At 41.2% G+C, this 17,962-nt stretch overlaps 1 protein-coding gene across 4 annotated transcripts in view; it reads left to right on the top strand.

Annotated features, from left to right (window-relative positions):
* TRPM6 (transient receptor potential cation channel subfamily M member 6) overlaps window positions 1-17,962 on the top strand; it is a 165,573-nt gene that overhangs the window by 20,960 nt on the left and 126,651 nt on the right. For 2 of the 4 annotated variants that reach the window (XM_008531408.2, XM_008531406.2), the window contains exon 1: window positions 1,200-1,597. The exons of 1 other annotated variant lie outside the window; for it this stretch is intronic. In XM_008531408.2, the coding sequence (XP_008529630.2) occupies window positions 1,271-1,597 (327 nt within the window). In that variant the 5' untranslated portion in view covers window positions 1,200-1,270. Of the gene's footprint in view, window positions 1-1,198; window positions 1,598-17,962 lie in introns of those variants that run through there. One more of the 4 variants, XM_070590199.1, reaches the window with a different exon arrangement.

The raw sequence follows: 17,962 nt of genomic DNA, 5'->3' as shown, positions 1-17,962 counted from the left end.
TTGCACCAAGACTTTTCAGAATCTTAGGTTCCAAATGTCTAGTCTTCTCCGTGGGTCTGCAGATTTCCGAGAGCTCCCAGTCTCTAGTGCTGTGAGAGACCTAACAGGGGAGATGTCTGGAGGAAGAGCAATCAAGAGGTGCTTACTTGCCTTAGCCAGGCTTCTGAAATTAACTGCTTACAGATCGTTAACATTTTGAAAGTGATGGGTAAACAAGAGGAAAGGAAATTAAATGTATTAATAGAAAAACAACAAAATTTTAATACACATATGAGATGTTCAGGTTTTCTAATAAACAAAGAAATATTCATTAAAACCACATTGAGAAATGGGGGAAAAACCGCTTAACTGTGTCTGCAAATGTGAGCTCACTGGGCAGAAATTCAGAATGGACTAAAAGGGTAGGTGCCTCTAATTTGAAGTCAAGTATCAGGGATGAATGGCCAGAATTGTTCATCACAACACCTGTAATAAGTGAGCATCACCTCTGCCAACTTACTGGTATCCACCCATAGCCACTGACTGCAGTCTTAATCAAGACTGCCTAGCCAGAGGAACCCATGGAACACAAAGCATTTGTGTGGTACTTTATGGATATCCTTTGTTCAGTACCACCTCTGAAGGAGGTGGGTTTATTCACTCACTATCATTCCCACTGCATAGATAAGTAAACTCAGGCCCCGAAGTGTCACTTGACATACCCAGTAACTCCCGTGTCCTCCTCCCACCACACTGACTCAACAAGAACAATACAATACCATAAAATATGTCTGATGATGATCAACATCCCATTTGTCCGTCACTATACTCCTGTGATCTAGGTAAGGTCGGAATCACTTCCTTTTTATCCAGGAGGTAACTGAGGCCAAAAGGTATTGTGACAAATCTATAGGGCTGTAAAATGTAGCGTGTGGAGGTGGAGCCCAGATCTGACTCCACAAGTCAGAAGCTCTGATAAGGCTTTGGTAGCGGGGTCTGCCAGTTAAGGATGAAAGCGCAACGTGCTGTGGAGCGCTCACAGGTACGCTGGGCCACCGGCGGGCAGCGGGGCAAAAGAGCCTTAGGCGCCTGATTTACCAGATCTGAGCCCAGGGCCCTAGGAGATTGAGGGCAAGTATCCAACTAGGATATAGAATAGCTAAGACTTACGAAATACCTGTTTTCAAGTTCTCTAGTCTCCACCCGAAGCCGATTATCATATCTGAGGTTTTGGCTAACATAGAGCACCTACTAAAGGGCAAGTCTCGCAGCCCCCGTTCCGGGAGCTGGAATGAGGCCAGCGCGGAGGTGGTGTCAGAGCGGAAATCTAACGGGGCTAGGGGTTCAGCCTAGGGCGGTGGGGACACATCCCAGGAGAGGCGGCAGCTCTCCGGTTCCGCTCCCGGCCGGCGGCACAGGAGACCGGACGTGGCGTGAGGCGGCAGCGGGGAGGAGAGAAGGAGCAGTGCGGCGCGGCGCGGGGCACGTCTGTCCGCTGGGGCCCCAGACGAGCCGGGCAGCGCAGTTCCCGAAGGCGGCGGGAGGAGTGCCCAGGCCGTTGTCCGCGCCCCCGCGCGTCCCGCGCTGGAGTCCCGCAGCGATGAGAGTGCAGGTCAAGGTAAACGCCGGCCCGGCACCAGCCGCTCCATCCCCTACCTCCCGCCGTCCGGACTCGCAGCTTCAAGCCCCGCGCAAGGGCTCCTCTCGACTCCTGGCCACAAGCGCGACAGGAAGTTCTGGAGGGTTGGAGAGGGAGGGCGCCTCTGGCCGCTGGGGACGCTTGGGAGAGGAGTGGAGACCCTGGTCATGCCTTGGTCTGGTATAAGGTGGCCAAACCTCAAACTGGCTATCACTTACCTATTTTGTTTGGGTTGGCATACACTGTGTGTGAGTAACTACGATTTATTGAGCACATAGTATTTCATGCGTTTCTGCATAGTCTGGTTGCTAAAAGTAGTTCCTTTGAATCCAGATTACCTGAATTAGCATCTCAGCTCCACCACTAGCTGTGATCTTGGGCAAGTTAGTTAACCTCTGTGCTTCGGCCTCCTTATCTGGAAAATGGGATAAGAATATGTGTAACTTGAAGAGTAAATGAGATGCTATACATGCAATGCACTTAGAATAATGTCTAACGTTTAAGGGTTGCAAAAGTTTGTGATTGTTATAATTTTATCCTGGTAATAATCCTGTGAGGTCTAAGTATCATCACCCTGCCTCCCACCCCACTGGTTTACAGGCGAGGAAAATGAAGTTGAGGAAAAAAACAGAGTAGACATTTGAACCCAGGTCACTGCTTTAAAACACTAAGAATTTGGATATTCTGTCCATACATAGCATTTTGATCATTTGTTTCTAGTGAAAAGGTGAGTCACCCTTAACTGCCAAAGTAGGAACCAAGTTCTTCCGTTTCTTTTCCCTTGTATACAAATTTGGTGTTTAATTTTTCATCTGCTTTGGATTCTTCTCGCCTGATGAAGCATGAGATATTGGTTTGATTGGCATCTGGGTTTGGCTGTAACAATGGCTAGATCTTAGGTTCCTCCCTCCCCCAGGAGGTAATAAATCATTTGAGATGGGACTCAGCATGAGCCTCCTTTTTTGGGCCAAAACTGGGGACTAGTACCGTAGATAGTGTTAAACTTGCCTTGATAGACAAAGGCGTGAATAGTGTTTTGCGTTGATTGTACCCTAGAGGAGAAGGGAAAATCCCAGGCAGCATATTGGTGATTTGCCACAAATTTTGGTCTTATCTTGCCTATTTAAGATTCTCTAGATGGCTGATTTTTTTTGGCGGGACATCTATGCCAAATCTCAGGTGTTTGGTAAATACTGGACCTAAAGTATGTATTGCCTCTTTTTCTTTCTCACTGGGTTTTTAGTCATGGGTTTTCAGTATAGGCTGAAGAGCCCAAACATTCTCAGAATGACTTTCATCACACTTGTGGTAGAGTCTACCAGTGTTAGAACTGAAAGTGGCCATCTTATCTCTAACTCAGTTATTTGTGTGTGTGTCACATCAGAAATCTACATGGCAACTATTTCCTGTAAAAAACCATCATTGCTAGGTAAGGTATTCTGATGTGGGTCTCAGTTGTGCTTTTTGTTTTTTTCTTTTTACTTCTTAGTTTTATTGAAGTTGTATATAGTACACATAGTTCAGAGTCAAATAATTCCATAAGTCTGTAACTAAAAATGGCAGAACGCTCCATCATTGCCAACTTTTCAGAAAGAGCAACCACATTCATCTCTTTTAGCTAGCTGTACTTATTCATGTCTCAAAATAGTGCTTATATTGCTCCTTCTTGATTTTCCGGATTTAGTCGTCAGATATGGTCTTCCCAGCATGGAATATGAGGATTTAGTTTTCTTTTGCATTTCTACGCTTACCCTCACGTGCCTCCTTCTTATTCTTTCCATCTATCTTCAGAATATAGTTATCTCATAATTTTTAGTTAGGTCAATATTTAATTCAGTCAACATTATTATGTCTTCCTACACACTATTAAGAGCTGAACTATGTATTATATGATTACTTTCCCATTATTACTTTTGTTTTCCCCCAGAGTTGTCTTTCTGTGTGTGTTTGTGTCTTTCTGTGTGTGCAGAGTTTTCACTAATCTAACCAAAAGTTCTTTGCCAGTTGCCTAAATCTTCTCTCAGTGTGTTCCAATGCAACAGCTATTTTTATCGATTTTATCTTCTTGAATACAGCTTTCTGAGCTGCTTTGTTTGTTCAGACTGGTTGCCCTTGATGTTGGATAAACAACTGTTTCTTTGTGCTCTCTCCTCACCATCATCTTGGGGATTCCCTTTCCCTCTCTGTTATGCTGGATCCTGTTTACTGTTTCCTATGTCTTCTTCTTTCTTGATTTTTTCCCCATCATTTTGGTGGAGCACATCCTCCAGTAGCTCTCTGAGAAAGGACACATGTAAGGTAAATTGAACGGATGGGGGCCGGCCTAGTGGCACAGTGGTTAAGTGCACATGTTCCGCTTCAGTGGCCCAGGGTTCACCAGTTCGGATCCCAGGTGCGGACATGGCACCGCTTGGCACGCCATGGTGTGGCAGGTGTCCCACATATAAAGTAGAGGAAGATGGGCACCGATATTAGCTCAGGGCCAGTCTCCCTCAGCAAAAAGAGGAGGATTGGTGGTAGATGTTAGCTCAGGGCTAATCTTCCTCAAAAAAAACCAAAATTGAACTGCTGTATTCTTATGACAAATTATCCTTCCAGATGTTTTTTCCTTTAAAAAAATTCCACACTAACAATATAAAACTAATTTTTTGTGGTAAATAATTCAAATACTACAAATGAAAGTTCAGACAGAAAGTTCTCTTTCTACCCCTCCTCCTCATCTGCCTGCAATCCAGAGGTAATCAAACTGTGGATTTGGAGCATATTATTTAGGTGTATTACTATGTACATATGTATTTATTGTTTTGATTTATACATTTGTTTTTACATAAAGGGAATCATACTGTGTATATTGATATGCACCCTGATTCCTTTAAAAATAAAAATAGTTACTGGAGATCTTTCAATGTCAATACATATTGATAGTTTCTTGAATAGTATGTTCAGATGAGCTGGATCAGTGAAGATCCTGCATATAGCTTTTTTTTTTTTTTTTTTTGCTAACATTGTGCTTTTGTCTTCATGACCAATCATTCTTCTAGACTCGTTGTCAAAAAATATTTACTGAGTGCCAACTATGTGCTACGCCCCATTCCAGAACCTAGGAATATATGATGAGCAAAAGTTCTTTTTGAGGTCGAGAGGAATAGTGTGATGCCTCTCGGTGATGGAGTTGAGCCTAGCTGCAGCTTTAGTAAACTTGTTTTTCCTCTGCTGGAATACAAATATCATACAATCAAGTCTCTGTCTGTCTCTCTCCTGGTATAAAGTCCTGACCGTTACAAACTGAGCTCCATAACTTATGTGCCAACAGAACAACAGAATCATACCCCTGATACAGAGAAACAGATTTTCTGAATGTATAAATAAAATGTAGTATACACATACACACACACAGTGGAATATTATTCAGCCTTAAAAAGGAAAGAAATTCTGGCTACAGCATCGATGAACCCTGAGGACATTATGCTAAATGAAACAGCCAGTCACCAAAAGACACATATTGTATGATTCCCCTTATACATGGTATCTAAAGTAGTCCAATTCATAGAAAGAGAAAGTACAATGGTGGTTGTCAGAGGCTGTGGGCAGAGGGAAATAGGAAGTTGTTTAATGGGTATAGAGTTTCAGTTTTCCAGGATGAAAAAGTTCTGGAGATTGGTTGCACGAATATGTGAATATACTTGACAATACTAAACTGCACATTTAAAAATGGTTAAGATGGTAAATTCTGTTTTATGTGTATTTTATCACAACTAAAGAAAACAAAGGGGGGCTTGCTCCATGGCTGAGTGGGTAAAGTTCTACAGGCTCAGCTTCAGCGGCCCAGGGTTCACGAGTTCGGATCCCAGGCGCGGACCTACTTCATTCCTTGGCCATGCTGTGTAGCCATCCCACATACAAAGTAGAGGAAGACTCAGGGCTAATCCTCCTCAAGCCAAAAAAAAAAAAAAAAAAAAAAAGCGAGATTGGCAATGAATGTTAGCTCAGGGTGAATCTTCCTCACCAAAAAAACTGCCCCCCAAAATAAAGCGATTTTCACCAACTCCATAATGGGATTCGTCCTATAATTTGATTACAGTGATTGAACCTACTTGCAGCTGGGATCAGCTATTGCCTGGAATCCATGGCTTTTCCAGGGTGTGGAGAGGGAATAGCAATGGACTGCCCTGGGAACTTTCTTCTGATGGTCTTGGCACCAGAACAGTTAGCAGGTCCCCTTGTTGTGGGCAGCGCAATGCTGCTTTCCCTTTCTCTCAATGAGTGTTGGTATTTCCAGATCTCTGGGGAGGAGGTTCCTCAGTTATTTGTAGTAGAAACTCCAAGACTATTTCAGCGTGCTGTGACCCGTTACGCAATTGGGAGCAGTGAGTTGTTTGCCTCAACGGTTGCGTTCTTTTTCCGAGTTTGTAAGCACTTGCCTCTTGAGAGCCTCTCGATCCATTTGGTTGGAAATGAAGATGTTTACTCAGTAGCACAGACAGGTGCCTTCCCGGGCCTGGCTTCCCTGCATTTTCCCTGCTGGTCTTTGCTTTACACCCCTGGCCTAAGGTGGAGTGATCTTCTGCCAACGGCTGGCTCTGGATCTTGAAACACTCCAGGACCAGTAAGGGTCAGGTATGCTGGGATTGCAGCTGAGCTGTGAGTTTTGAATGGTGAGATCAGCCTGGTGAATTTGGTTGTTCTTTATTCCACCTCTCCCTGAACTACATGACCGTGGTACAGAATTTTCTTCCAGGCAGACTCACATCCCAGTGGGGTGAATGCCTGTGGGCAACCAAAGTTCTCTTCTCGCTACCGACTGTGGACTCAGAGCTTCTTATAGATGGTCATTTTTCATATGAACCAACCACCTGGCCCAGGGGTAGAAACATCCCTGTCTGTCAGAAACTTGTGTTTTCTGTAGCAAGTATGCTGGGTGACCTTGGAGAAAACACACTCTCTTGGGATTTTTTTTCCTATCCTGTGTGGAAGTTTAACATTCCCTTGGTCTTCCCTAGTGCCTGGGCGTCTTGGGATATGTGCCAGGAGGACTAGCTCAAGTTGCCCAAACCAGCCAGAGACTTTGGGGTAGGTGGAAGTTTGCTTGTGATTAGAAGATCTTAGAACCTGAAAATCCTCTGTTATTTTGGAATGTCTAGCGTGTTCTTTTCTTTATCACTGATTTCCCTCAGTTGCAACTGAAAAAGGAGCAGAATATGGTAATTATAAACTCTAGAAGTATTAGCAGGGGGGTGAGAAGAGCAATGAAAGGAACCAAGAGTCAGAAAAGGTAGTTTTACTGCTGGCTGCCTGCCCTCCTGACCTCAGGCAAGTTACCTCAGTTTCCTTATCGATAAAGCAAATAGCCACCATTCTCTGGCCACCTCTTTCTAAGAGGTGTGAATGTGCTTTGTGCTCTGAGTCAGATTCCTTTGACGATCTGATGAAAGTAATAGATCAGGGGCTCAAAAACTCAAACTAGAGTGGATACCCAGCATGCTGGGGGCTTTTACTGGTCACTGAAGGCCCTGATTAACATTGGCTGCCCACCCTCGGCCCCAACTGACTGTTGCCGAGTTGAAACGCAGCCTAGTATTGCCAGATTCCGTTTTTTTTCCCCTTTCCTTGTTAAAGAAAATACTATTGTACAAATTCTTTCTTGAATGTGAAACTTTTTGGTTTTTACATTTTTTTTTTTAAAGATTTTACTTTTCCTTTTTTTCTCCCCAAAACCCCCCAGTACATAGTTGTATTATTTTTAATTGTGGGTCCTTCTAGTTGTGGCATGGGGGATACTATCTCAGTATGGCCTGATGAGCAGTGCCATGCCCAGGATCCGAACCGGCGAAACCCCAGGCTGCTAAATCGGAGTGCCTGAACTTAACCACTCGGCCACGGGGCCAGCCCCAGTTAGTTGCTTCAAAAGGTTTTCAAAAATACTTTATTGGCTGAACAAAACACATTTGTGGCCTGCTTTCCACCTATGGACGGTTATTTACATATGTAGGTTTCTGCTATAGGTTGGTCTTTCTCTCTTTCTGCTTGTGCTGCTCCCCACTTAAAATTTTTTAACAGCTTTGTTGAGATGTAATTCACATATCATATAATCATCTATTTAATGTGTACAATTTAATTTCTTTTCTATTCACAGAATTGTGCATCCATCACCACAGTCAATTTTAGAATGTATTTGTCATTCCCCAAAGAAACCCCACACCCTTTAGCTGTCAACTCTCAGTCCCTCCATCCCCACCAGCCCTAGGCAACCACTGATCTACTTTCTGCCTCTATAGATTTGCCTATTCTGGGAGTTTTATATGAATGGAATCATACTATGTGTATTCCTTTGTATCTGGCTTCTTTCACTCAGCATAATGTTTTCAAGGTTCATCCATGTTGTAGCATTTGTCAGTACTTCATTTCTTTGTATGTTGAATAATATTCCATTGTATGGATATATCACATTTTATTTCTCTGTTCATTAGTTGATGAATATTTGGGTTGTTTCTGCTTTTTGGCTATTACGAATAATGCTACTATGAACATTTATGTACAAGTTTTTGTGTGAATGTATGTTTTCATTTCTTTTGGGTAAATACCTAAAAGTGGACTTGCTGGATCCTATGGTACTTCAGTGTTTACCTTTTTGAGGAACTGCCAGACTGTTTTCCAAAGCAGCTGCACCATTTTATATTCCCACCAGCAATCTATGATAGTTCAAATTTCTCCCCATCCTCACCAACACTTTGTATTGTCTGACTTTTTGATTATAGCCATCCTAATGGTTATGAAGAGATATCTCATTGTGGTTTAGATTTGCATTTCCCTAATGACTAAAAATGTTGAGAATCTTTTCCTGTGTTTGTTGGGCATTTGCATATCTTCTTTGGAGAACTATTCAGATTCTTTGTGTGGCATTTATTTTTGAGCTAGCTCTTGAGTTTTTCTCCTGAGAAATGCACATGTTCACATCCACACATAAGTTGGTATACAATTTCTAGGGGTTCATGACCCTCTCGATATCTCTCTATTGGTCTCAGGATACCCACAGAGAACATGCTGTGTAGCAGGATTCCTCTGGGCATTTTGTAAGCTTGACCTCATTCATTGTTATATACTAGGGACCTGATGGGATTCATGTAAGGGTCATATGTTCAGGAAAATGATTTGTAAACCCTAAAACACTATACAGCTTTAGGGATTGGTATAAGCACAAATTCTGTGGGTAAGTGATGGTGAAATGAAGTTGTTAAGGGCGTGAACTTGAGTCAGACTGCCCGTGTTTGAATCCTGCTGTCACTTTTATGAGCTTTTGTGCTCTTGGGCAAATTGCTTAACCTCTCTAAGATTCAGTGTCCTCATTGATAAAATGGAGAGAGTAACTGCACCTACTTCCCACATACTCTGGGCAGAGTTAATCTAAACAAAGTGCTTCATATTGTGCAGGTGGGTGCATAGAAGGTGCTGAATAAATTGTTAACCGGCTGCTGTGGATTGAATGTGTGTATCTTCCCAAAATGCCTATGTTGAAGCCCTAATCTCTAATGTGATGGTATTTGGAGGTGGGGCCTTTAGGAGATAATTAGGTCTTGAGGGGGAAGCCCTCCTGAACGGGATTTGTGCCTTTATAAGAAGAGGTATGAGAGATGATCTCTCTCTCTGCTGTGTGAAGATTCAGTGAGGAAGTGCCCATTATAAGCCAGAAGGAGGTTTCTCACCTAACTTGACTAAGTGGGAACCCTGATCTTGGACTACCAGTTTCCAGAACAGTGAGAAATACATATTTATTTAAGTCACCTAATCTGTGATATTCTGTTACAGTAGCCAAAACTGACCGAGATACCTGCTGCTATTATTATCTTACAGAATGGACCAGGTTATTATCTTATAGTGAAGCAGGTTGGTCTTTAAATATGAAAACATCTTTCTTCTTTCTGGAGAAGATAGATATCCTGCGTGGATCTTTTAGAAGAGCAAGAGGTTTTATAAACTGAATCTTGTAATCTTCAGAAAGAGAATTTTCTTCCCACAAGGATTTAAGTCCATAGGGTGCTTTACAGATCCTTGACCTAGATCAGTTAATCCTCTTTAACCTTGGTCACCTCTGTTAGTACCTGCTTTAAAGTTATTTTAAAAACAAAACAAAAACCCTCCAATCTTTGTCCCCACTCGGCCTAGAGAAACTCAGATTCCAAGCAGGCAGTTTTGCTCTGTGACCAGAAGGTCAAGCAAGTAGGTATTATTGTATTAAAGCAGAGAAGAAAGTCTAAAGTCTTAAAATTTAAACTCTTTCTAAAATTAGGTAGAGTTTTAAGGACAGCCTTAAGAAAGGCAAACTAGCAGGAAATTGTGATTTGGCACAAGACTTTACGGTTGAATGTTTGTTCCTGAATGGTATGAAGGGCAAGCCACTCAGGCACCTGTTTGGATCTCTTGAGCTTCTTGTAGCCACTGCCCTTGAGAAGCAGCTCTTACAGCAGAGACATTTCAGACAGAAATGGCATCTTGCTGACTGGTATTTGGGTTCCGCAAATATTGAGTGTGAAGAGCAGAGTTATAGATGAAGAACTAAGAGCCATTTACCCTGAGGGAGCCCTTTGAGGTCCTTCTCTGTGAGGTCTCTCTCCTCTCAGTTTAACTGAAGGTCCAGGCCAAGAAAGAGTTTCTGAGAGTTACTGGAATTCCAATGTTTTATCAGTTCTGTTCTCTGACGTACAAACAATGATTTTGGTGTGTGTATGTGGCCTGGGTTTTGTTGAGGTACATTTTTCATGACACTTGTTAAAGATGGTATGAAAGACAACAGGGACTACTGCAATGCGGGTTTTGCAGCAGGAATGAGAGATTGGGCTCAACTCTGAATACAGGGACCAGTGGAGATTTATAGCCAAGGAGCAGGGCAGGGGTGGGGGTCGGGTCAGTAGATGGAAACCTCAGGGCTAGGGGGATTCTTGCTAGACTCACTCAACAGGATTCTTGCTGAAGGCAGGCCAGGGTGATCAGATACCAAGGATGGGAGATTTTCACTAAACTGCCTCAGCAGAATTCTTGCTGAAACAGGATTAGGTGGGCCAAGGACAGAGCCCAAGGTTAGGGCCTAGATGGAGAGAGCCTGACTCAAGTTTGGTCAAGGAGAGAGTCTTTGTGAGTTTGTAGTTGGAAGTGGCCACAGTGTTCCTCTTTCTAATACAATCACTAAACGTTGTGAGCATTTGAGTGACACATTTTTAAAAAAGAAGAGCTGCTTTTCTTTTGTTTAATCCCTGTTTTATAATTGCCTTTTGGGGCCACTTCCTTGGGGATAGAATATATTTCTTCTCATCTTACATTTGCAGAAGGAATTAAATACAGACGAAATGTCTTAATAACCCAAACCCGGTGAAAATGGAAAGCTGTTCTGTAGTTTGGCTGCCCAGTGACTTAGAGAAAGGCATTGTGTGATAGCCATGTTTCCTTTTCCTTCCTGAATTGCACTGAAAGTACAGTCAGTCTCTAAACAACAACATTGGAACTTTGAAAAGCAGGTGTAACAGCCAGAAACAGAAGTTGGGAAATTTTATCATAGCACATGATATTTTACAACTGCCAACCTGTGTTACTCACAGGATTCTTGGTATCCCACTGACAGACTTCTGATTGTCAACTTCCTGGACCGCCCTCATTTTATTAAAACATCTTTTTCCTCCTAGAATTTGAGGGAAATTAGTTATTCTGGATATGAATTTTTTTCTGAAAACAAAACACAGCTCATTTTACCCTACCCTAAATCTTTTAGCTTAAATTAAGATAAAAATCTTAAAGATTTCATCTTTCTTTTTTTTTTTTTTTTTGATGAGGAACATTGGCCCTGAGCATGACCGCTGCCAATCTTCCTCTATTTCTTGCATGTGGGTGGCTGCCGCAGTATGCCCGCTGACGAGTGATGTAGGCCTGCGCCTGGGAATCTGGGCCTCCAAAGTGGAGCGTGCCAAGCTTAACCACCAGGCAACCGGGCCGGCCCCAAAGATTTCTATTTTTTAAATTAAGTTAAACATCACAAAGATATTCTTAAAAAGTTAAGTTAAAAATCTTAATGATGAAGGTCAAAGTCTTACATTAAGATATAAGATGCAGGGGAGGGAGCATTCTTAGTTGATAACTGGTGGAAATCTCTTGGAAAAGAATCTCACAAAGTTGCATCTTGTGGAAGCAAGTGCGTGATACCCTCGGAGATGATCCTTGGTCAAATATATTTAGGGGAAGAGTGAATAGTTTATCCCTTCTGGAGAGTGCCAACACTTGTGTTTATATGACCACGAAACATTTTCTTTTCCATGGGGTACCTTTCTTCTGCAGGATATACTTTAGAAAAGTCTGGTAAAATGCTCATATATGTGCCCAGAATTCGGTTAGGCAGTGGGGATACTACAATGAACAAGACAGTTCCCTATCTTCTGGGGCTTAGAGTGTAGAGGATCTAAATAGTTCATGACAGTACAGTTCATGGGAGTGAGCACAGAAGGCTCAGGCGTGTGGAAGGAGATCTTGATTCAGAGATCCAGAAAGAGAGTTTCCAGAAGGTTTCCTAGAAGACATGATGTCTAAATTGCTGGAGAAAGGAAGGGAGTAGACAGTATCCTAGGCAGAAAACAGCATGTAGGGAACACCAGAAGGTGAACTGAGAATTAAAAGAATGTAGAGCATATTTAGAATGTAGAGATTGAGGTGGAGAGGGGCAAGAGATGAGGCAGAGAGGGAGCATCTCAGATGAGGTAGGCAGCGGGCTGTAAACCTGGTGAAGGGCTTTAAACTTCATCCTGAAGACACTGGGGGAATCACTGAAAGGTTTTAGGTGAGAATGACTTGGTCACTTTCACTTTAAGGAGATTATAGGCTTCATTACAGAGAATGGATTGAAGAAGGAAAGAGCAGATGGGAGGCAATGTAGGCAAGAATTCATGGTGACTTTAGGAAGTGGCAACATAGATGCAGAGACATGGGCAGATGCGAGAGTTATTTAAGAGAAAGAATCAGTAAGCCTTGGTAGTTGATTGAATGGGAAGTGAGGGTGGGGAAGAGTTAAGAATTGTGCTCTGGTTTCTAACTTGGACACCTGGGTATAGTGGGAGCCCCTAGAGAATACAGGAGTGGGGATAGGTTTTGGTGGGAGAAATGAGGGATAGGGATTTAGACAGGTTAATTTGAAGTTAGACTCTTTTGTTTCTTTTTAAACCTGGTGAGGTAAATAGGGTAGGTTTTATGTACTTAGTCAGCTGAGTTGCATATGATGAATGGACTGCCTATAGTTAATGGGCAACAAAAACGCAAACTCCTCACCTCTGACTCGTTCTGTCCTTTCTCTACTGTAACCTACTACTTTTCAAAGAAGTTGTGACTTTTATAGATTGTAATCAGAAAACCAGCACTCTTTTCACTGAAATCTTTTGGTTGAAGTCATCTGGTTTTTAGTTGTTTTGTGGCTGTTCTATATTCACGTATTTTCAAAGTTCTGTTGGAGATACTTTTTACCTTCTGAACATTAAAGCCACTTTGGATCCTTAAGGAGATTTTTGTTCTTCATGCCATAAAGCTTTTGGTGTATTTTATTTTTTTTTAATTATTTTTAAGTTGAAGGAGTTTAAAATCCTTTTGGGAGGAAGTTCAGTATTAACAATAAAAAATATTGTGGTTTCCTAAAGCATTTAAAATGCGTTATACTCAGTGTATTCTCTAATGTTTAAAAGTTGGTTAAAAAGCATACCTTTTGCGTATAAATTGGTACAAGCTCTTTGCAGGGCAGTGTGGCAATATCTGAATGAACTTAGAAATCTTGCTTGTAGGTTTTTATCCTACAGGTATATACACACATGAAAACTATGCTCTATGTATTTTGGCTAAATAAATTATGGGACTTCCACACAAAGGAATACTAGTCAGCTGCCAAAAGGATGAAGCAACTCTGTATGTACAAATATATAAGGATATCCAAGCATTAATAAGTGAAGAAAAAGTAAGGTGCAGAAATGGTGTGTATAATAGGCCTCTGTGTATGTAAAAATATATTTTTTTGGTATGTGCTTATAAATGCATAGAATATCTTTGGAAGAATACACAATGAACTGTAATAGAGGTTCCTTTGGGAAGGAAATTGGATGATTGGAATACAGGGTTGGGAGGGAGATTTAATTTTTCCCCATATCAAATGTTATACCTTGTGAATTTCATACCATTTGCAAAATTACCTGTTAAAAAAAAAGTTTCTGGGGCCTAGCTTACATGAGTGTTAGAGGGAAGGCTTAGAATATAAGAACTGAGCGCAGCACTGTAACAGTTATAACATTATAGCAAGTCTATTTTGTTTGCTTTTCTGCTATGTGGCAATTAGGTACACAGTTGTGAAAGGTTTACCTGAAGTGATTATAATTAAATTTTTAAAAAGTGGAAGTGGAGTGCCTATTTCTAAGTGCAGCTAAAGGAATGCTCATGAAAATTCACAGCCAGACAGCTGGAAATTATTCTGAAGACCCCTGAGGTCCATCACCAAGGGAGTGCTCTGGAGAACGAGATTTCTCCAGATTGCTGATAGAGATTTCTTACAGGCTAGAGAAGAAAGCAAATTTACCTTGCTCTTCCTCCCTCCTTCCTTTCCGTTCGTTGTACCTTGCCCTGACTTAATCCAATTGCCCAGTGATCCCCAATTACATCTCCTCTTATCCTTTACCCCAAATTCCTATTCACTTAGTGTGGTTGTCTGCAGACTTTCATATTCTGAGACACACCCTTTTTGATTGGCATGTTAGGGACGTCCCTGGAATGTTATGTGGCAGCTGTCTCCGCGCGCTGTGCAGTGGGATACTCTTGGTGTTCCTCCTCTATCTTAAGTTTGGTAGATCCTCTATTGAGAGGGCATCTCATATGCTTTGTGATCCGTAGAACATACACTGTGCTGTGCTGTATTGTACTGGAGAGTGCTGGTAATAAAAGGGGCACTGTGACTGCGCATGCACATCTCCTACCTCCCTTTCTCTCTATGGGTAAGAAGGGCGAAAGAGAATACTGAGATTTGTAGCCTTCGGAGCAAAATGGGCTGCTTTCTGTAGAACACAGATAATAGGGTTTTGGGCAAAATTACCAAGAAGGAAAGGTTTGTTATCCATTCCTTGCCTCTATCAGAAGAGGATGCATCTTTTTCAAGGCTGAGCCTTCCTCCTTGGCTGGCCATAACATTGCTTTCCCCATCCTCCACTCCTCAAACTCTCTAAAGTCATTTTCATTTTCTCTTGCATCTTCATTCTCTCTGTTTTTATTGGCTTCTCTTTTATCTACAAACGAGGTCCAGGCTTTCTCAACACAAAATAAACTTTCTTTCTACTTTGCCTATTAAACCTAGTGTAAAAGATCTCTGGTGCTGGTATTAGTAGAAGCTGCTCCTCCTCTGTAAAGGGGTAGTAATGACCATATCTGTCACACAGTTGTGAATAGTATTACTCTGGCTAAAGTGCAGAAAGCATTTAGCATAGCCTTTGGCGTATGTGGAAGGCCACATTAATGTTGGCTTTTGCTTTATGCTGTTGACTTAGTGGCTGTTGTTTTTAATATTGTTTCTCCCAAGGGTATCTTACACTAGCTGCCTCCTCTGTTTTGTATCCTATTTCCTGAATCTCTCTCAATCTGTTTGTTCATCATGGACAAAATCACCATTCTCCTCACTTTCTTTGCAGTATCAAACACATCTTCTCAGTTTTTCTTTGAAACTTCCTACTTTTGTAATAATCCAAACTTTTTTATTAAAGAGAGAAACTTTCTCCCTTCTCTGCTGCAGGTTTCATGTCACCCTCCTGGTTAATAACTCTGTTCTTTATTTCCTGAACCCTTCTGTATCCTATTCTGAGAGGTTTCCAAAGGTTCTTGGCTCTTTTATCTTCTCTGTTCTCTGCTCCCCAGTGACCTCATGGCTTTGACCATGCCTTAACATGGATGTCCTCCGAATTCTCCTCCAGGCCAAGATCTATGCGTTTCTAACCACCATGGAATTCCATCACCACCTCTCAAAACCTTTATCATCTTTGAAGGACTTTCCTAAGTTCCACGTCCTCCATGAGGACTTCCCAAATATCTGCGGGCAGAAGGGATTTCTCCTTCAAAGTAGTCTCAGAGCCTGCTCTTGTGCCATACCTGGTATCTATTTATAAACATATGTTCTTCCCCTTGGGTGTTGGTCTTTGGGGCACAATTTTATTTATTTATTTTTATTAGAATAATATGATATGCCAATGAAAGTTGTTTTTGTTTTTCTTTTTAAATTTTGAGGAAGATTCACCTTGATCTGACATCTGTTGCCAATCTTATTCTTTTCATACTTGAGGAAGATTAGCCCTAAGCTAGCATCTGTGCCAGTCTTCCTCTATTTTGTATGTGGGTTGCCACTACAGCATGGCTGATGAGTGGTGTAGGTCCATGCCTTGGATCTGAACCCATGAACCCAGGCCACTGAAACGGAGTGTGCCAAACTTAACCACTGCGCCACAGGGCCGACCCCTGCTAATCAAAGTATTTTTTAATGAATGAATAAAGCTATTATTCTTAGAAGTATCAATATTTTAAAAGAAGAGTTGATAAACTGATGGAATATATTCTACCTATGAGTTCTGAAGGGCTGATCCCCCACTCATCATACTTCCATGACATCTTTGGGAGGGAGGCTGTGGTCAGCACTAAAGTCAGCTGTAAAGTTAAAAATGAATACAGGCAGAATTATCATTTAGAAGTCCCTTACCTTGCTCATAAAGTACAGTACATGAAGATTTGATCTCTAATTGCTTTTTCTCTATGTTGGAACTTTCTTGGGTTGAGCACTAGATTAAATAGGGGATGTTGAAATACTACAATGCACTCATTGAGATGAGATGTGCAGACTAAAACATGCATGTGGGACCTGAAACCAACCAGGAAACGGTAGATGTGGTCTCTCATTCACATTCACCCTGGTGCCCACATGCGGTCACTTTTGGGCAGTGGTTTTCCATGTATGGTCCAGGGACTCCTAGGGGTCTTTGAGACCCTTTCAAAGGGTCCTCAAAATCAAAATTATTTTCTTAATTGTACTAAGACATTATTTTCCTTTTTTACTCATTGTCTCGTTAGTATATAGTGGACTTTTTCTGAGGTTACGTGATGAATCCACAATATCCAAAAAGGTTATTAAAGTACTATTTCCTTTTTCAGCCACATGTTTATGTTGAAGCCAGTTTTCTTTATATGCTTCAACCAAAAATGCTTATTGTAACAGATTACAAGACAAGGCTCTTCTCATAAATCTTTGAAAAATTTTTTTCATAAAAAATATGTTAACACATGTTTATTTATTTATTGTTGTTATTTTAAAATGAACTAATGAGTAAACACTTTAAAAAGTTCAAGTTCTAATTTCTAATACATAAATGTTGGTAGACATATGAAAGTTTTTTGGAGGCCCTTGGTAATTTTTATGAATATAAAGAGGTCCTAAGCTAAAAAGTTTGAGAACTGCTGCTCATGGGCACAGGATACTCCTAAACGTGGAATGGCATTAAAATTGCCCACACTTAAAAATTTTTTTCTTTCTTCTAACCTTTCTTCTTCTAGCCCCCTCGTTGTTTTAGCAAAGATTTTGTATTTGTCCAAGTTAAATATACGGTATGTGTCTCCACCGAACTTCAAAAGGCAAAATCTTCTTGCAGTGTTCTTTCTGCTGTGCTGCACTGAGAAAGTACAATAAGTAATCTCCATTGTATAAATAAACCTTATTATGGATGACATAAATAAAATTGCCTTTAACCTGTCATTCCTAATAAAGGCTTTATTGTCCCAGTTGATGGAGGGTTTCCTGAAAGTCAATTCTTTAAGAGTATAGCTTCATCTCAAGAAAAGGTTTTTTAGACTATGTAGTTCACTTGGATGTAATCCTGGTAAGGTTTTGGATAATTTAACAAGATATTTGGAGCACAAGTAAAGACCATCTGTGTACATGGATAATAAATTTGTGGATATTTTGCTGCTTGGAAATTGGAGAAGGTTGAGTATCTAATTTGAAAATCTTAACAGATTAGAATGGTTAGACAATAAATAGGTCCAGCCTTTGGTTAAACTCTGTATTTAACTATCCAGGGACTTACAGAGGAGCCTGGCACTCAGTTTGAAGAGGTCCTTGGTCCAAGGAAGGTGCTGCGTAGAGAAAATCTCAAATATCCATCTAGAGTCTGAAAATATTACTTCTCTATTTGATCCGTTCTGGTGCTTCCCTGTGTGTTTCCAAGATAAATAAGATAACGCCCTGTCTTGAAGTAGATTACAATAATGGTAAGAGAAAAACAGCTGAATAAGTGCAATTAAGTATTATGAGTG

This window comes from Equus przewalskii, chromosome 22 (assembly GCF_037783145.1).
Source record: "Equus przewalskii isolate Varuska chromosome 22, EquPr2, whole genome shotgun sequence".
In the NCBI taxonomy this organism is placed as follows: domain Eukaryota; kingdom Metazoa; phylum Chordata; class Mammalia; order Perissodactyla; family Equidae; genus Equus; species Equus przewalskii.
Note: the sequence above shows the minus strand (reverse complement) of the source record. Positions and strands in the feature narration are given on the sequence as shown.